This window comes from Bison bison, unplaced genomic scaffold (assembly GCF_000754665.1).
Source record: "Bison bison bison isolate TAMUID 2011002044 unplaced genomic scaffold, Bison_UMD1.0 scf7180017864072, whole genome shotgun sequence".
Lineage (NCBI taxonomy): Eukaryota > Metazoa > Chordata > Mammalia > Artiodactyla > Bovidae > Bison > Bison bison.
The window spans coordinates 5593080-5609370 of NW_011494644.1; the positions used below are offsets into that span (position 1 = coordinate 5593080).

General features: G+C 41.5%; 1 protein-coding gene across 1 annotated transcript in view; it reads right to left on the reverse strand.

The window, feature by feature from the left end:
- USP31 (ubiquitin specific peptidase 31) overlaps positions 1–16291 on the reverse strand; it is an 83447-nt gene that overhangs the window by 31519 nt on the left and 35637 nt on the right. The window contains exons 3-8 of the mRNA XM_010837418.1: positions 11582–11719; positions 10229–10317; positions 10047–10139; positions 9240–9375; positions 6818–6962; positions 1021–1198 (exon numbers count right to left, since the gene is read on the reverse strand). Coding sequence (XP_010835720.1) covers positions 1021–1198; positions 6818–6962; positions 9240–9375; positions 10047–10139; positions 10229–10317; positions 11582–11719 — 779 coding nt within the window. The remainder of the gene's footprint in view (positions 1–1020; positions 1199–6817; positions 6963–9239; positions 9376–10046; positions 10140–10228; positions 10318–11581; positions 11720–16291) is intronic.

The window sequence follows — 16291 nt, forward strand, 5'->3', positions numbered from 1 at the left end:
GGTGGGCTGCCGTCTATGGGGTCGCACAGAGTCGGACACGACTGAAGCGACTTAGCAGCAGCAGCCAGACCCCCACCAGTGCATTCTATCATACCAGCATGTTTTAATATCTTCAAAGTAACACTGACTGTCTGAAATTAAATGCTTACTTGTCTTTAGTGGCTCTGTCCTAACTAGGTTGCAAGCACCAAGAGAACACAGATCCTGCTGTACCCCTAGTGTTTAGAATAGTGCCCAACACACAACAAACACTCGCTAATGAACATCATAAATATACAAATCAACACATTTTGCATTTATGTTATTTTCCATTCTTAAATAAGAAACTTATTTCAAAGCAACATTTTAAAAGGTTAATATAAATGCTACTCTAATATTAGAAACACTGTATCCTTCCTCCCTGAAACACATCCATATGTTGTTATTACTCAAGTTACATTACTAGTGTGATAAAGTTACTTTTTAAAAAGACAGTCTAAAACTCCCATAAATCCTTAGAGAGGGAAACAGATTTAACAGAGATTTCTAACTTCCAAATGTCTGACTAAATACAGCTGAATGAATAGTGGTGCCATTTGCCGAGACAGGAAATGATGGGAGGGTCAGGTTTATAGGGAAAGACAATGAGTTCAGCTTGGAACACAAGATTGAGGTGCACATGCCATCCAAGCAGCTTTGTTAAGATTTTTTTTTAAGCTGTAAAGAAAGTAGCTGGATACAGGTCTAGAAGTCTAGAGCTCCAGGAGGATCTTGAGCTGAAAATACAGATAAGAAATGTGCCCCTGAAAACTATGTGAGCTTGAAAGCCATCCTAACTCAGATCTTATCATCCTAATTTTATATTCTCCCCGTGTCAACCCCTCAGATCAGGTCAACTTATACACATGCTCTTCCTAAAATATCAGAATCAAAAATTAAATATTCAAGAGTAAGGATTTTTTAATCCCTACTTTATAAAATATTTGAAAATGTTAGGCTTTTAAAGTCTCAATACTCATTGGAAAGTAAGTTGCTTGTCACCTTTTCCCTTGCTGCCCAGTGCAGGCTCGGTTACAGACTAACAGAACGATCTTGTCGCTTCCTGCTCTTGAGGGGGGCAAGTCCGCTTTCCCCTGCTTTGCTGCGGCTTGTGTAGAAGACAGTCTACAGTGATCCAAGCCAAACTTCAAGTGGTTTAGGTTGTTGTTTAAGTGAATTCCTAAAATAAAACGAAAACTTACTTTATCTCTTCAAATGTCTTTATTATTTCATTATAAAAAATTTACGCATCAGAGAAGTTAAGTTGTCATTACGTTATTTACACTGCAACTGAATGAGGAACAAATGATTGACTTTGAGATTACTCATCCAGCCCTTAAAAAAATTCTTGGCATCCATTATATCATTTAAACTAGCCTTACCTACCTTAAAAACTGAAAATTAAAATGATTCACTCCAGTGAATATTGGTTTTAGAATGGCAAGTCTGCAGGATGACCCTCCAGGACAGACTTAAAATGAGTCCATACAACCAGCAACCAAATTTTTTTTAATAAAGACAAGTATATGTGGAACAATCTTCAATATTCCAAAGGTAGTTCCTTTTCTTTGATTTAGACCCAGGTGTCTAAGGCTCACAGCCATTATAGAACTTTAATCAACTAGACTGGATTGACCTACAATAAAGTGAACAAAAATGTATGTTTGACAGGCACAGTGCTGGCCTGTGCAGGTCTTCAAAATCCAGGTCTTCGAACATGCCCCAAGGCAGAGCTATCTGTCAATCAGAGGTGCTAAGGAATTTAGCATCTAGCCAAGGTCTTACACTTAGCTCAATAACTGCTCATTTCCTTAATCCTTTGGAAGGATAGCCTAAGGAAATGATACACCAACTGGAGAAAAGAAGCCCTCCACTGCCACCACACCAAAGAAATAACAGTATTACCAGAAGGAGAATAAAATAAAAGCTGCTTTACACAAAGGTATTCATGGCAAAACTCCAGCAATAAGCTAAATACCCAGCAGTAAGTATTCAACAAATTTATTTTGGTATTAACTATGCATTTGTTGAATCTAGTTAATACCAAAATAAATTCCAAATTAATTAGAGAACATAGAAACTAGAAATAAGGAAGAATTGAATCTTCACCAAGCTAGTAGAGGAAAGAAAACCTTTTAAGCTTAAATACCATAAAGAAATCACAAAAGAGCAGCAGGTTTCACTTCATAACCATTTTAAACTTTGGTATGAGAAAATACTGAATTTGAGACAATTAATGGGCTCATTTCCTAGGTTCTTAGCAGAGGTAAGGTTGGGAAGACCTATTCTGCTAAAAGTGATCAGGATTCCTAATGAGATGAGAGGAAACACTCAGCTGCTGAAAAATCAAGCTCCACATTCAAAGTCTAGGCCCACCATTACCAGCTGTGTGACCTGGGCCCCTGACCTTACCTCTCTAAGTCTCAGCTCCCTCCCCTGTAAAATGGGGAAAAGAACAGCCTCGTAGGTATCAACGAAATACTGATGAGGCCTTTGTAAAGAGCAGAGGCTTACCATATTCGCTAAGTGCTATACTCTTCCAACAAAGGCACTTATATAACCATGGACCTCACCAAATTCACTTATAAAATAGAAACAGTGTTAACCCTAAGCAACTGGGAGATGAAGGGGGATTTGGGGAAAGGCTCTGACCATGTATTCGGAATTATACTCATCTTTCTGGGTACAGAAAGATGAAGCAAAATACAGTCCCAGCTACAAAGAATTTCACAGTGTGGTAGGAAGGACAGAGAAGAAACCAGCATTTCCACACAACACGCTAGTGTCAGAGATTAGCAGAAGCCACACTGGAACACGGAAGAGCAGGAGTCAGTCAGCCAATCTGGGGTTGGGGAAGTGAGGACAGGCTTTCAGCATTTTACTATAATGCAATTAAAATTAGAAAACAATTAAAAAAAAAAAAAGCATATGCCTGAAAATAAAGAGAGAAAACTGGATCCTAAGCTGGCAGTGGGGAAAGCTGAGCAACCCACAATACAGAATCACCACAGGTTCAGAGACTAAAGGCCCCAGAGACCTGTGGAAGTAGAGCTAAAGAAAAGAGGAACAAGAGAATCGCCAACAGGGGCGCCAAGGCGGCTCAACAGCAAAGAAAAATCTCTTCAACAAATGGTACCGGAGCTACTGAACATTCACACGCAAAAGAATGGCACTTCACACCACACACAAAGATTAACTTCAAAAGAATCTAAGACCTAAATCTAAGAGCTAAAACTTTCTTAGAAAAAAACAGATAAATCTTCATGGTCTTGGCTTTAGTGTTGGATTCTTGGAAACGACATCAAAAGCAAAAGCAACAAAAGAAGGAAAAGAAAAACTAGACTTCATCAAAATTAAGGACTTTTATGCCTCAAAAGATAGTATCAAGGAAGTGAAAAGGCAACCAACAGAATGGGAGGAAATATCTGCATCATGTATCTGACAAGGGTCTAGTACCCAGCAAACATAAAGAACACATAACTCAAAAACAAAAAGGTAAGCAAGCCAAGTTTAAAGGAGGGAAAGGTCTTGAATAGACATTTCTCTAAAGAAGAAATGGCCTAAAGCTGCATGAAAAGATGACCAACATCATTTATCATTAGGAAAATGCAAATAAAAAATCACAATGACGTATCACCTCACACTCACCAGGATGGCTAAAATAACAGCTATTGGTAAGAATGTGGAGAAACTGTAACCTTCATATATTGCTGGTGGGAAGGAAAAAATGATGCAGTTTCTACTAAAAACAGTCTGGCAATTTCTCAGAAAGTTAAACACAGAATTATCATATGACCCAGCATTTACACTTCTAGGTATATACCCCCCCCAAAAAAAACTGAAAATAGGTATTCAAATACTTGTACACGAACGGTCACAGCAGCACTACTTCATAACAGACAAAAGGTGGAAATTCAAATGCCCATCGACAGATGAATGGATCAAGGAAATGTGGTATATACACATAACAGAATAATATTCAGTCATAAAAAGAACTGAAGGACTGATATATGCTATAATGGATGAACCTGGAAACATTATGCTAACTGAAAGAGACAAGTCACAAAAGGCCACGTATTATATGATTCCACTCATATGAACATCTAGACTAAAAAAATCTACAGAGACAGAAAGCAGAATAGTGGCTGCTTAGGACGAGTGGGATGAGGAGATCGGAATGTGTGCTTAGGGGAGACAGAGTAGGTGTTAATGAGAGCTGCAGAAATGAATTTTCAGCAGAGCAAACAGGAGGGAAAGTATAAAAGCATGTGGCATGTTCAAGAAATAAAGAGTAAATCTGGATAGGGTACATGGGAAAGAAGATGGAATATATTAGGTTGGTGCAAACATAATTAAGGGTTTGTAGCATGAATTTGCGAGAAGGCAATGGCAACCCACTCCAGCACTCTTGCCTGGCAGATCCCGTGGACGGAGGAGCCTGGTAGGCTGCAGTCCATGGGGTCGCTAAGAGTCGGGCATGACTGAGCGACTTCACTTTCACTTTTCACTTTCATGCATTGGAGGAGGAAATGGCAACCCACTCCAGTGGGCCTGGTGGGCTGCCGTCTATGGGGTTGCACAGAGTTGGACATGACTGAAGTGACTTAGCAGCAGCAGCAACAGCAGCATGAATTTTAAATCATTATAACTAGGCTCAAACATATCTTTATTAGTCAAAATAGGAACCATTATAATCAACACATTTTGCCAACAAGAAATAAGTTTGTTTATTCTTATAGCATAAAAACTCTTGGAAAGCATTTTCTGCATCCTGTTGGTTGTGGAAGCATTTTCCCTGCAAACAGCTGTTGAGATGCTTCTCGAGTGGTAGCTGGTTGGCGAGAGGTCAAGTGAATGTGGTGGATGAGGCAAAAGTTTGTAGACCAATTCGTTCAACTTTTGAAGCGTTGATTGTGCGAAGTGTGGTCAGTTGTTGCTGTGGAGAAGAACTGGGCCCTTTCTGTTGACCAATACTGGCTGCAGGGATTGTAGTTTTCATCAATTGCTGGGCATACTTCTCAGATGTACTGGTTTCGCCAGGATTCAAAAAGCTCAAGTGGCTCAGATGGGCAGCAGACCACCACACAGTGACCATGACCTTTTTTTGGAGCAAGTTTGGCCTTGGGAAGTGCTTTGGAGCTTCTTCTCAGTCCAACCACTGAGCTGGCTGGTCGTCACCAGCTGTCATTTACAATCCACTTTTCGTCGTAAGTCACAATCTGATCAAGAAATGGCTCGTTATTGCTGTGTAGAATAAGAGAAGACAATACTTCAAAACGATGTTTTTGATTTCCAGGCAGCTCATGAGGTACCCACTTATTGCACTTTTTCACCTTTCCAATTTGCTTCATATGCTCAATGACCATAGAATGGTCAACACTGAGTTCTTCAGCAACTTCTCATGTAGTCGTAAGAAGATCAGCTTTGATGATGGCTCTCAATCGTCATTGTCAACTTCCGATGGCTGACCACTAGGCTCATCTTCTAGGCTCTCATCCTCTTTGCGAAACACCTTGAACCACTACTGCACTATTCATTTGTTAGCAGTTCCTGGGCCAAATGTGCTGTTGGTGTTGCAAATTGTCTCTGCTGCTTTACAACCCATTTTGACCTCAAATAAGAAAATTGCTCAAATTTGCTTTTTGTCTAACATGCTTTCCATAGTCTAAAATAAATATAAAATAAACAGCAAACAAAAAAACACAAAGCAAGAAACACATATTAAAATGATGTATAAAGTAACCACCACATTTATTTAGAATGTATTCCAATTTATCAAATGGCCAATTTCAACAATGCAAAAACTGTGGTTACTGTTGCACCAACCTAATAGTAGAGAGGCTAGAAAAAAAGCAAAGCATTCATCCAAGATATTTAGATTTAAATGCAGACAAAAGGGACCAGGCATTCTTCCAAGGTATTTAGATTTAACTGCAGACAAAGGGGAACCACTGGGACATCAATAAGCATGTAACATGATCAGAACTCTATGTAAGAATAAGCCTGGTAGCACTGTGAAGAAATAACTGAACAGGAGAAAGCCCAGGGGTAAAGAAATTTCTAGAAAAGCCCAGTTGAGACTGGTCTGCACTGTGTCAGCAGCAGTAGAATGAACAGGAAAACTACAGAGTATTTGATCAGTTATGAATTTAAGTCAAAATCCAAGAGAAAAGTGCTTGGGCCAAGCTTGGGTGAGAAGAAGGACAGTGATACTCCACAGAAAAAACACAAGAGGAGCAAGAAAGAAACGCTCAGTGTGAGATGGCCGTGGGGCTCCAAGCAGAGATTCCAGCGGGCCGCTGAAAGTCAGGGTACGCAACCAGAAGATGAGTAGGGGCTAGAGGAGAGTTTAGTTCTAAAAATCACCAGTGCAAAAAACTGGTAAGACTGGGTAGAGCAGCAGCTCTCCAACTCTCACCTGCACCAGAATCACCTGTTAACTGACTGCCGGGCTCTGCCCCCAGCGTCTGTCACTCAGTAGGTCTGGAGGGGCACCTAAGAATTTACATTTCTCATCAGTTCCCAGGTGACACTGATGCCTTGACAACCACTGGAGTAGAGTAAAAAGAACAGAAGCCCTAGGAGCTGAAGAACCTAAGGCCAGGAACAAAGTTCTTTTCAAGAATTACCTTCTTCCAGGGAAATATGTAACCTAAAATGGATACCATCATAAAAAGATATGTTAAGTGTATTTCACCACAATTTCAAAAAATTATACCATCATACAATAAGCTAAAAGAGTAGACAGTTGTTAAACCTGCAAACCCAGGTGGTATTATGGAAACAGATGCTCATTTACCTCTTTGACTGAGAATTCCTTCGGGCCTAAATATTTCTGGAGTCTCAAAGGCAAAAATGCAGTCACTTTCATGGACTGTTTCCAGGTCGTCTGTGTCACAAAAGGAACGATGGAACCCATCATAGTACATTTCTGTTAACACAATCTAAAAACGGGAAAAATGCAAATAGTTGGGTAACTGGAAAGTCAGTAAGAATTGATCTCCTAATCCAGCTGTGAACTTCTCCAGATCAGCAGGCCTGCAGGGGAGTTGAGGGCTTGGAAACATCTCATCACGCCCGGGCGATCTGCCTTTAATAAGAGAATCTTGGAAGCACAATATCCTCTGTGGTTTTATAACAACAAACTGATTTCAGAGTGCTGGGGCACTAAATCCAGCTTTGGTGAAGAGAGTCAGCGCTTACAAAGTCTAAAGCCCTTGTTTCACAGGGAGAAGAAACTAAAGAGAGATGGAGTGACTTGCCTAAGGTTATACAACTATCCAGCCTCATAGCAATAAGAGTCTACATCTGATTCTGAGATTTTCTACCATTAAATTTTCTTCTTTTCAGATTAAAAAATGTCAAATAACCATGGAGATTTGTACTGGAAAAAAAAGTAAATCGACTCAAATGCCCAACAAAAGGAACTAGTTAACTATACTATAGTTCTACTGGAATTATAAAGTTCTTTCAAAGAATAAGCTACATATATTTGCACTAACATGGAAAGATCTCCTAAGTAAATAGTGAAAGTCAGAAAAGAAAAGTATGAGTACATGGTTCCATTTTCATAAAATAGTAAATAAAGTATATGCACAAGACAAAATATAAATGAATATACAACACAGTATTAAAGTTAATAAGCCTTAGTTCTAAGATCCTAATACAAGGTACTTTCACTTTTACTAACTTTTATTAAGCTTCTGAAATGGCTGACTACTTCATAAAGAAAGAAAAATAAAAGATGGGGAAAAAGACAATGGAGACATGTAGAGACCTCATGACATGCTCAGCAGCCCCGTCCAGTGAAAAAGTACTGGGCCAGGCCTCAAGAGGTTCCAGTTCCGGCCTGCCACCAACCAGCCCCGTGACCCTGAACAAGTCACATGGTTTCTCTGGGCCTCCTTCAGATGAGGAGGTTGGACTGGGCTCCTAAGGCCCCCTCTACTATCACAAATATACTAGGAGTCAGTGAGGTGAAAAGGGCTTGGTGGCATAGTCCACAATCCAGGAAAAACAGTCCTCTCGTATTTTTCTTCTAACAATTTTAATGAACACACTGTCTTCCTGCAGGTGAACACACAAGTACACTTCACTTTCTCCAGCAAGCTGAGGTCAAAACAAATCTGTAATTATATCACTCACTTAAACAATGCAAAAAGAGCCAGACAGCACTGGAGGCTTTAAAGATACAACCAGATTAGCCTCAGACACACACCGAAGCCTCCCTCTCTCTCTCTCCCCTCATCTTGAATTTACAACAAAAAGAAAGAATGAATGAGCATTTCAAAGTAAGGAAAATCACGAACATTTTATCAATCTGCGAGGACTTGGCCTATGAAAATATGAAATACTTGCTGCATCAGGGCAACACTGCTGGTGGTATCTGTTTTACTGCAATACTTCCCAGATGAGGTCACAGGAGGCCAAAATACAAAACACCTTCATTATTTACATGATTACATAGCAGCATTCAGAAGTTATCTAGCGAAAAGCCATTCAGCCACTGAATCATCTTTCCTTGGTAAATATTAAATAGGGAATTTTTTACCCCAATAAAACTCTTAACAGTGAATTGAGTAAAAGAGGTATGTAAAAGTATGTCAAGTCACAAACAGGCCAAATTATTCTGGGTCAATACAACTGTGTATCAAATATTCACTCAAAAAAGAAAGGTGGGGGGTTGGAGGGGGTTACAACTTTCCTTTCTCTTATCTAAACAAGGTGAAACACTCTAATCAGAAAATAAACCACACTGACCCCTGTACGTACAGTACTAGCAATAGGCTCATTCTTTTCACCATAATGGGAAGGAATTTTCAAGAACAACTGGCTGGGTTTTCTAAGCCTCTCTGACCTTCAAATACCACAGGATGCTCTTCCTGTGGCCCACATGAGCATCCACAGAATGATTTAAGGTGGTGTTGGTTTAATTAATTATACTCTATAAACAAAGCTGAAAGAAGGTCTTGGTGTAAAGTCACAGCTTTTCCTTTTAAATATATATATACACAATTAAATGAAGAATTAAAAGTTTTTGTGTGTATTTTTCTCCTTTGGATCTTGATGTTTTTATCTTTCCTTTAACAGTAGAAGCAACATAGTTTTAAATTTCTATCCAATCATGTTTGACTGAGAACTGTTAAAAAAAAAAAGTTCCAGAAGAAGAGAAAGCAACATTTTTGTGGCTCGTGTGTCATCGGCCTTAGCAAGCTTATTACCTGATCAGTGGGGATCTTTGTTTCCACGGACACTGCTTCCCGAAGTCTGGCGACAGTCCCAGACAGAGGCACGGCCACGCCAACCCGCATGCAGTGAGAGCATTTCCCCTGATACACTACGGTGACATAGAGAGGCCTGTGCAGATCAAAGTCAGATCTTCTCATTAGTCGCTTACTTCAACTAAAATGAACGAGCAAAACAACTTTGACATAAAATCAACAACACTAAAGCAAACCCACACCTTCAGCTGGACCTATGCAGAACTGTCCAGTGATAATCAATAACTCGAGAGAACTGGCTCACAATGGTGGAGGAGATGGACGTGTGCCCACGGACTCCTGTGAGAGCACCAAAGAATGCTTTGGAAAGGGCAGTATTTATAAAACAACCATACAGCGTACCAATACTTGGTCCTGTGCTTTGCGGTTTCTTTAAAACAGCCTAACTCCTAGAAATTTTGAGGAACAGTTCAAATAAAACAGCTAATTTAAAAGTGTAACGCAAGGTCTCTAGAGGCTCTAGGAGGCACTCGACAACCTTCTCCAGCTCCCACACTACAGGTGGACGACCAGCTGCACAGAGTACAACCAGACCAACCAAAAAGACTTGCCTGTCCCGTGTACCTGTCGACCCTACTGGCTCAGACTGGCATTTATAAATTTCTGCAAGGCCTTAATAATGCCTGTATTCAATTTATCACTAATGCTATTACTTGTCTAAATACATAAGAAGCCCCAATAGAGGCGGCTACAGAAGAAAAGGAACATATAGGAACACAGTTTTAATTTGATTAACTCTGTTCTTACCTTGTGTGGGGTAGAGGAATTGGCAAAGAAATGCAGAGGAAAGGATCAAAAGTGTTGCTCTGCTTCTGACAATGAGGACACGTCAAAGAAGATCTTCAAAAGTAAGAATGTAAGACACTCCCATTAAGATCACCTCGAACTATATAAGCAGACAACATAAGGGAAATTTAATTTGCTCATACCTGTATTGGGCTTGAAAAAGTTCTTGTACAAAAGTGCTACAGACAGGAAAAGATGGTCCCTCAGGCATCATATCAGTCTCTGATGGTGGCTAAAAAAAAAAATAAAGTACAACTTCACAGACTAGAAGCGCCAGGTCTTGACTGATGATGTCACAAATGTCCCAGACCTCCTTTACCAGATCTGCATCAGATCCAGATGTTTCAGGGAAAGGCATCTGCTCAAGGAACCAGAACACAGCTGCCAGGACGTGAGTCACATGGACTCATGGCCTCACAAGGCTCTCCCAGACACAGCACTTGTCCGTCTCGCCACACCATCCAGGCCCTTGGGCAGTCCTTCCCCCGAGCGCTGCAATCCTCCTCCAGCGCTCAACAGGCTCCCTCCAACCTCATCCAGGGAATAATCTCAACCATTCAAAAGTACCAATTCCTGCCTAAAGGGAATTTGCTCTCTAGCACCTATTAGCTCTGCTGCCTACTTAGGCCTAATCATTCTACTCACATTTTACCTAAGCTTTTCATCCCCCTCCCCGCCACCACAGTTAGTTACTGAGCATCAGGTACCACGTGCAGAGAGCGCTGCAAAAGGCATAAGGATACAAAGAGAGGTAAGACACAGCGCCTGATCTTGGGTGCGTCTCTGTCTGGAGGGAGAGGCAGCCACAAGCGCACAGTCATACGACAGTACAGAATGTTCAGGGACAAAGGACCTTGAATCAGAATAATCTGACAGCTCACCAAAACTAGAAATTTAAAATTTGAGGTACAGAATAGAATTATCAAAAGTTTTTTAAAGCTATGAGAGGAGAACAACACTTTCACTTTATTTCCATTACATAAATCATTTTGTCTGTCATATTAAGACTACATTAAAAAAAAAACTGATAATGAATCACTGATTTTCAGTAAGAAGATTCTAAGGGTTCAGTTCCGACACTCAAATCTAATCCTAACAGCAGAGACATCCATACATTTCCTCTTTGATTGTGTGGAGATCACATTCCAGTGATCTACAGACTATGTCTCACTGGAATAGAAGGCAAATTTTTGCTTTAAAGACAGTTTACTGAGTTTAATGTCAGTCTAAAGGTATACAGGCACATGTGTCCCCTCTCGTGAGTGTAAGCTCCTTGGAGACAGTGACTCTCGTTCCTGACAACTGCCAGCAGTGGTGGTGGTGGCGGCGGCGCAGGGGGAGACAACCTCTAAGTATCCACGAAACTCAGTCAATTTCACAGTATTAACTAAATACAAACTGCTACAACTACTCAGAAGAGGTTTGGAAGAATTTGCACTCACTCCTTCCTCCATTCAGCTCAGCACTCTCTGACTGCCCCGGGGGCGTGCCCTTACCTTCAGAGGAGGCTGGCCACTCTGCTTCACAGCGTGATTGAGGTCTTCGTGAACTCGGTCCAAAAGCCACAGCAGAAACTCCTGGGCATCGTGCTGGGAATTTCCCCGATACTGCAGTGCATTCTTTGACACAATACTCTACACGGGTAGATAAATCAGAATGAATAGTGAGTTTCTGGCTTTAAAGATAAAGCATCCATAATCCCAAAGAGGAATGCAAGATCTCAAGGGTGTTAGTGAGTACTTCCTGTAAAGACAGTAAATATGAAACCAGACACTCATAAAAGCCCCACCTGTGCACCAAAAACTTTTAAATGCACCGACCCAACAATCCTACTTTTAGGAACATGGATCTAAAGGAAACCATCAAAACAGCATGCTAAGACTTTTAATAGAAAAAAAATTCACTTCTAATTCACTAATAGGAAAAAAAAACATGGTTAAAACCTGAACATCTTAAATATAAGAACTGTTACAAATACCAAATCATTGTTAACTTGCAACTAATATGTTATATGCCAATTATAACTTCAATTTTTTGAAAAGTAAAAGAAAAAATGAGAATTGGTAAAAGTATTACAGTGTTGGATGATAAGCCAAAGTATAAAATAACTCCACATAAGGTAAATGACTGAGTAAATAAGTAGGAAGAGACAAATCTCCCTTAAAGAAGAATTCTAAATAATGTGTCAAGAATCTCTCCTCCAGGAGCTGGACCTTAACCCCCACAACCCCAACCCTACCACCTTGAATATGGACCATGACAGTGACTTGCTTCCAAAGATTCTAGTCTTTGCAAAGAGGAGTAGCCAGTGAAAGGCTGCAGGTAAAGCAGTGAAGTAAAATTAAGATCACGGGCTCTGAAGCATATAGCCTGAATTCAATCTCTGTCCTGCCGCTCACTATTGGTGAGGCCGGGCCTACTTTGCTCCAAAGTAAAAAGGATAATAAATGTTTAGTGTGATGGTTAAGTGTGAATACATGCAAAACATTTCACAAATAAGTGACATATAGTAAGCACTCAAATGTGAGCTATCAGTAATGGATTTGAAAGCAGGGAGAAAGAAGGGGAGACAACTGCACAAAGGAAGCACAGTCAGAAGACAAATGAAGCGACGAGACGAGAATACGGGTCTAAGCTAAGTTTGTGAGGGCAAATTGGAGAGAGATTTCAAAACTGGGGCAGCAGAATTGATAAGACTTGTGACCTAATGAGGGTTTCCCAGGTGGTGCAAGTGGTAAAGAACCCGCCTGCCAATGCAGGAGACACAGGAGTCATGGGCTTTGATCCCTGGGTCAGGAAGATCCCCTGGAGGACAGCACAGCAACCCACTCCAGTATTCTTGCCTGGAGAATCCCATGGAGAGAGGAGCCTGGACAGCTACAGTCCGTAGGGTCACAAAGAGTTGGACACGACTGAAGTGACTTGGCACACACAAGCACGTGACCTAACGAATGTGCAAAATGAGGAAGGAGGCATTAGAGTCATTCACGTGTCTTTATCTGGATGATGGGCCACTGCTGGTTCCCTTCATCATGACAAGATTAAAAAAAAAAAAAGGAGTAAGTCTGGAAAAGAGAGTGATGTGTTTAGTGTATATGTGTGTATGTGTATAGTGGATTAGAATCCACTATATCTGAAGTTATCTGGAACCTCCAAATGGACATACCTGGTAAGCAACTGAAAAAAACAGGTCTTGCACTCAATGAAAGAGTCTGTGCTCAGGACAAGGATTTCAGGGTGAAGGGATGAGTGGTCCTTGAAATCATGAATATGACTGACACCGTCCAGACAAGATCATGAGAGATCCATCCGCCAGAGGACAGAATCCAGAGGACTGCTCTATTTAGGCGGTCCTTAAAGATGACCAAGAAAAGGCCATCAAAGATGTGGCAAGAAAATCAAGATAATGAAGTCCCAAGAGTCAAGAGCAGACAGCTAAGGAGAGAGTGATCAACAGTGTTAAAAGTTGAAGAATGACAAAGTAAGTCAAAGAACAACTGTCCATTGTATTTTCTAATTAAGATAATGATAACAGATGAAAAGGGATAAATCTTTAATTAGGAAGAAGAACCATCACAAACTGATGATCAAATTCAACATGAGGAACAAAAAGATGATTTATAAAATTCGAATTTAAGGAGGAAAAAATTTAAAGGGACACAAATGAAGAGAATATGGAGGTGTCATGGGCAAAGCTCACTAACTGAATAAAGTGAACAAGGAAGAGGAAGGATCCTGGTAACAAACAAGAATTTGTGTGACCTGAAGGATACCATGCGGACACCACCTCAGAAGCAGGTATAAAAAAGGGGGAGTGGGTGTGGGTAAAGACATCACTGCACTACAGAACTCACCCAGAGGTCTGACACCACCCAGTCACCGAATCTAATTCTTTCTTTCTCAGTCTTCATTTTCCTCAATCCCCCCGTAGCATTTCATATACTTCACATCTTACTCCATTTTGAAATGGTTTGGCTTGTGGCCATAATTATTTTCTCATTTAGCAGAATCAAAACTAGAGTCATTGTGATGGACAGTGGAAGAATGTGATCCACAGAAGAAAGAGACCTCCTAGCAAAGAAACATGAATCAGTTAAAGAAGAAAGAAAGAAAAGGAATCAGCAGCACTAGCAGGTGAGCCTGCAGCTGGCTCAGGCGGGAAGAGAAACCCACGAGTGATGGCGCTACACTGGGTGATACGCAGAGGAAACCCGGACGACACCAGGTTCTTCGCTTCTGACTTCAGTGGATAAAGAAACTGGGAACAGAGGAAGAGACGGGGGGCTGCGGCACTTTGAACAGGTTAAGTCTGAGGGACTCACAGGATCCCCAGTGAGGAGAGGTCTGGTGCTCAGGGAAAAGATCTGAGCTGGTAAGTTCAATCAGAGCACGTACACTTATCCCGTGAAAGTGTCAGTCACTCAGTCGTGTCCGACTCTTTGCAACCCCATGGACTGTAGCCCTCCAGGCTCCTCTGGCCATGGGATTCTCCAGGCAAGAATACTGGAGTGGGTTGTTATTCCCTTCTCCAGGGGGATCTTCCCGACTCAGGGATCGAACCTGGGTCTCCCATGTTGCAGGCATGTTCTTTACCATCTGAGCCACAGGGAAGACATCCTATCCTATGAGCATGAAGAAATAACCCAGGGAACATTTAATGAGAAAAGGTGGGCAGCTGGGACCAAATATTATAGAACGGACAAGTCCCAGAAAAGAAGCCCAAGAAGATGATCAGATGGAGCAGCCAGAAGAGAGTGGCACCACACAAGCTGAGGGAGAAGAAACCCTAAAGGAGATGGAAACGACTCAAACCACCGAAGGAAAGCCAAGTACGACAAACACAGAGGGGGACACTTCAGAACAGCAAATTGAGAGACTGATTCCTGCTCCATTTCAGTGACACAGATCAGAGAGGGTCAAGGAGAAGAAAAGGTAAGGCAACTGAACAAGTATCAAGAATACCACTCTTCATATCCAAGAAGCTTCATTATAAAAGGAAGGAAGAAAGCTGCTCTAGTTCTCTAGAGGGGGCACTTACGGGATGGAGGGACTTAAGTGCTGAGGGAAGAAGCTAACAGAAAGGACATACTTGAAGCAAGGATTCTCCAGGAAGGGGAGAAGGAAGGACTCAGAAAAGAGGCAGAGGAATTGCCTTAAACAGGAGTGGGGAGAGACAGCAGAGGCGGCAAGGATAGTTACGGATTCAGAGACGTTATAGACAGGGCGGCACGGAACGTTGTTTTTGTTTTGTGGAGGAAGCAGAGGCCAACTGCCAAGAGGAACTTTTAGGTTCAGCAGGGATAAAGACAAGCCTCCTGGCATACAGATGAGGCACACAAAATGCTGGCAGCATAACCAGCTTCTGCTCAAGACCCTCTCCTTTATTTACTTCCAAAGTAGAGGAGGGGTAGTTCCCAGCATATGCGTCCTAAGAGACAAATTAGCAGAAATAAAACGCTTCTCTATGTGTCAAAACAGATATTTTATGCACAGTGTCCATCAAATTCAGGGTGGGGACAACATTCAATTCTTTATCAAGATTGCATGAAACTTGATTTACGCTTCCTGCCATCATCACTTCGACTCATCCAGCACTTCTCCAATCGCTGCGTAAAAGGTGCCGTGCTGAAGCTGCTCAGCAAGATTCTTGTTGGGCACGACTCGACAAGCAACAGCCCTCTCTAACTACAGCCAAAACTGCTCTAGGGCCAAGCCCATCCTAAATCACTGCATCTCAAATTAAAGGGGATTTTACAGGAAACCTCACTGAACAAACACAACATAAAGGCTCCTTTCCCCCTTCACAGTGGTGACTTCTTCCCACTGCAGAGACCCAAGGGACTGCTGGGACCATTTCACTTCTTCCCCAGACAAACCAAAACACAGAATAATCTAGTAACCATCCTTTGATGTGTGTTACAGAAGAAGAAACACAATAGGGGTCAAGGAGCCTGGGCTCCAGCACGGCTCTGCCCCACACCGCTGGCTATCTCGGGGAACTCACTGAACCTGACTGCTGGTCACACAATGAAGCAGTTGAGCTGCACCAGCAGAGAGACCCTGGCATCTCACATCTTCACCCAAACTCTGCCCCTAGAATACCAGCAAGTGATTTGGTTTTTCTTTGGGGCCTCATCTGACACTGTTTTGGTTTGTCTTTTATCATTTTTTTCCCTAATTAAGTCTTAGTTTATTTGATGTCATAA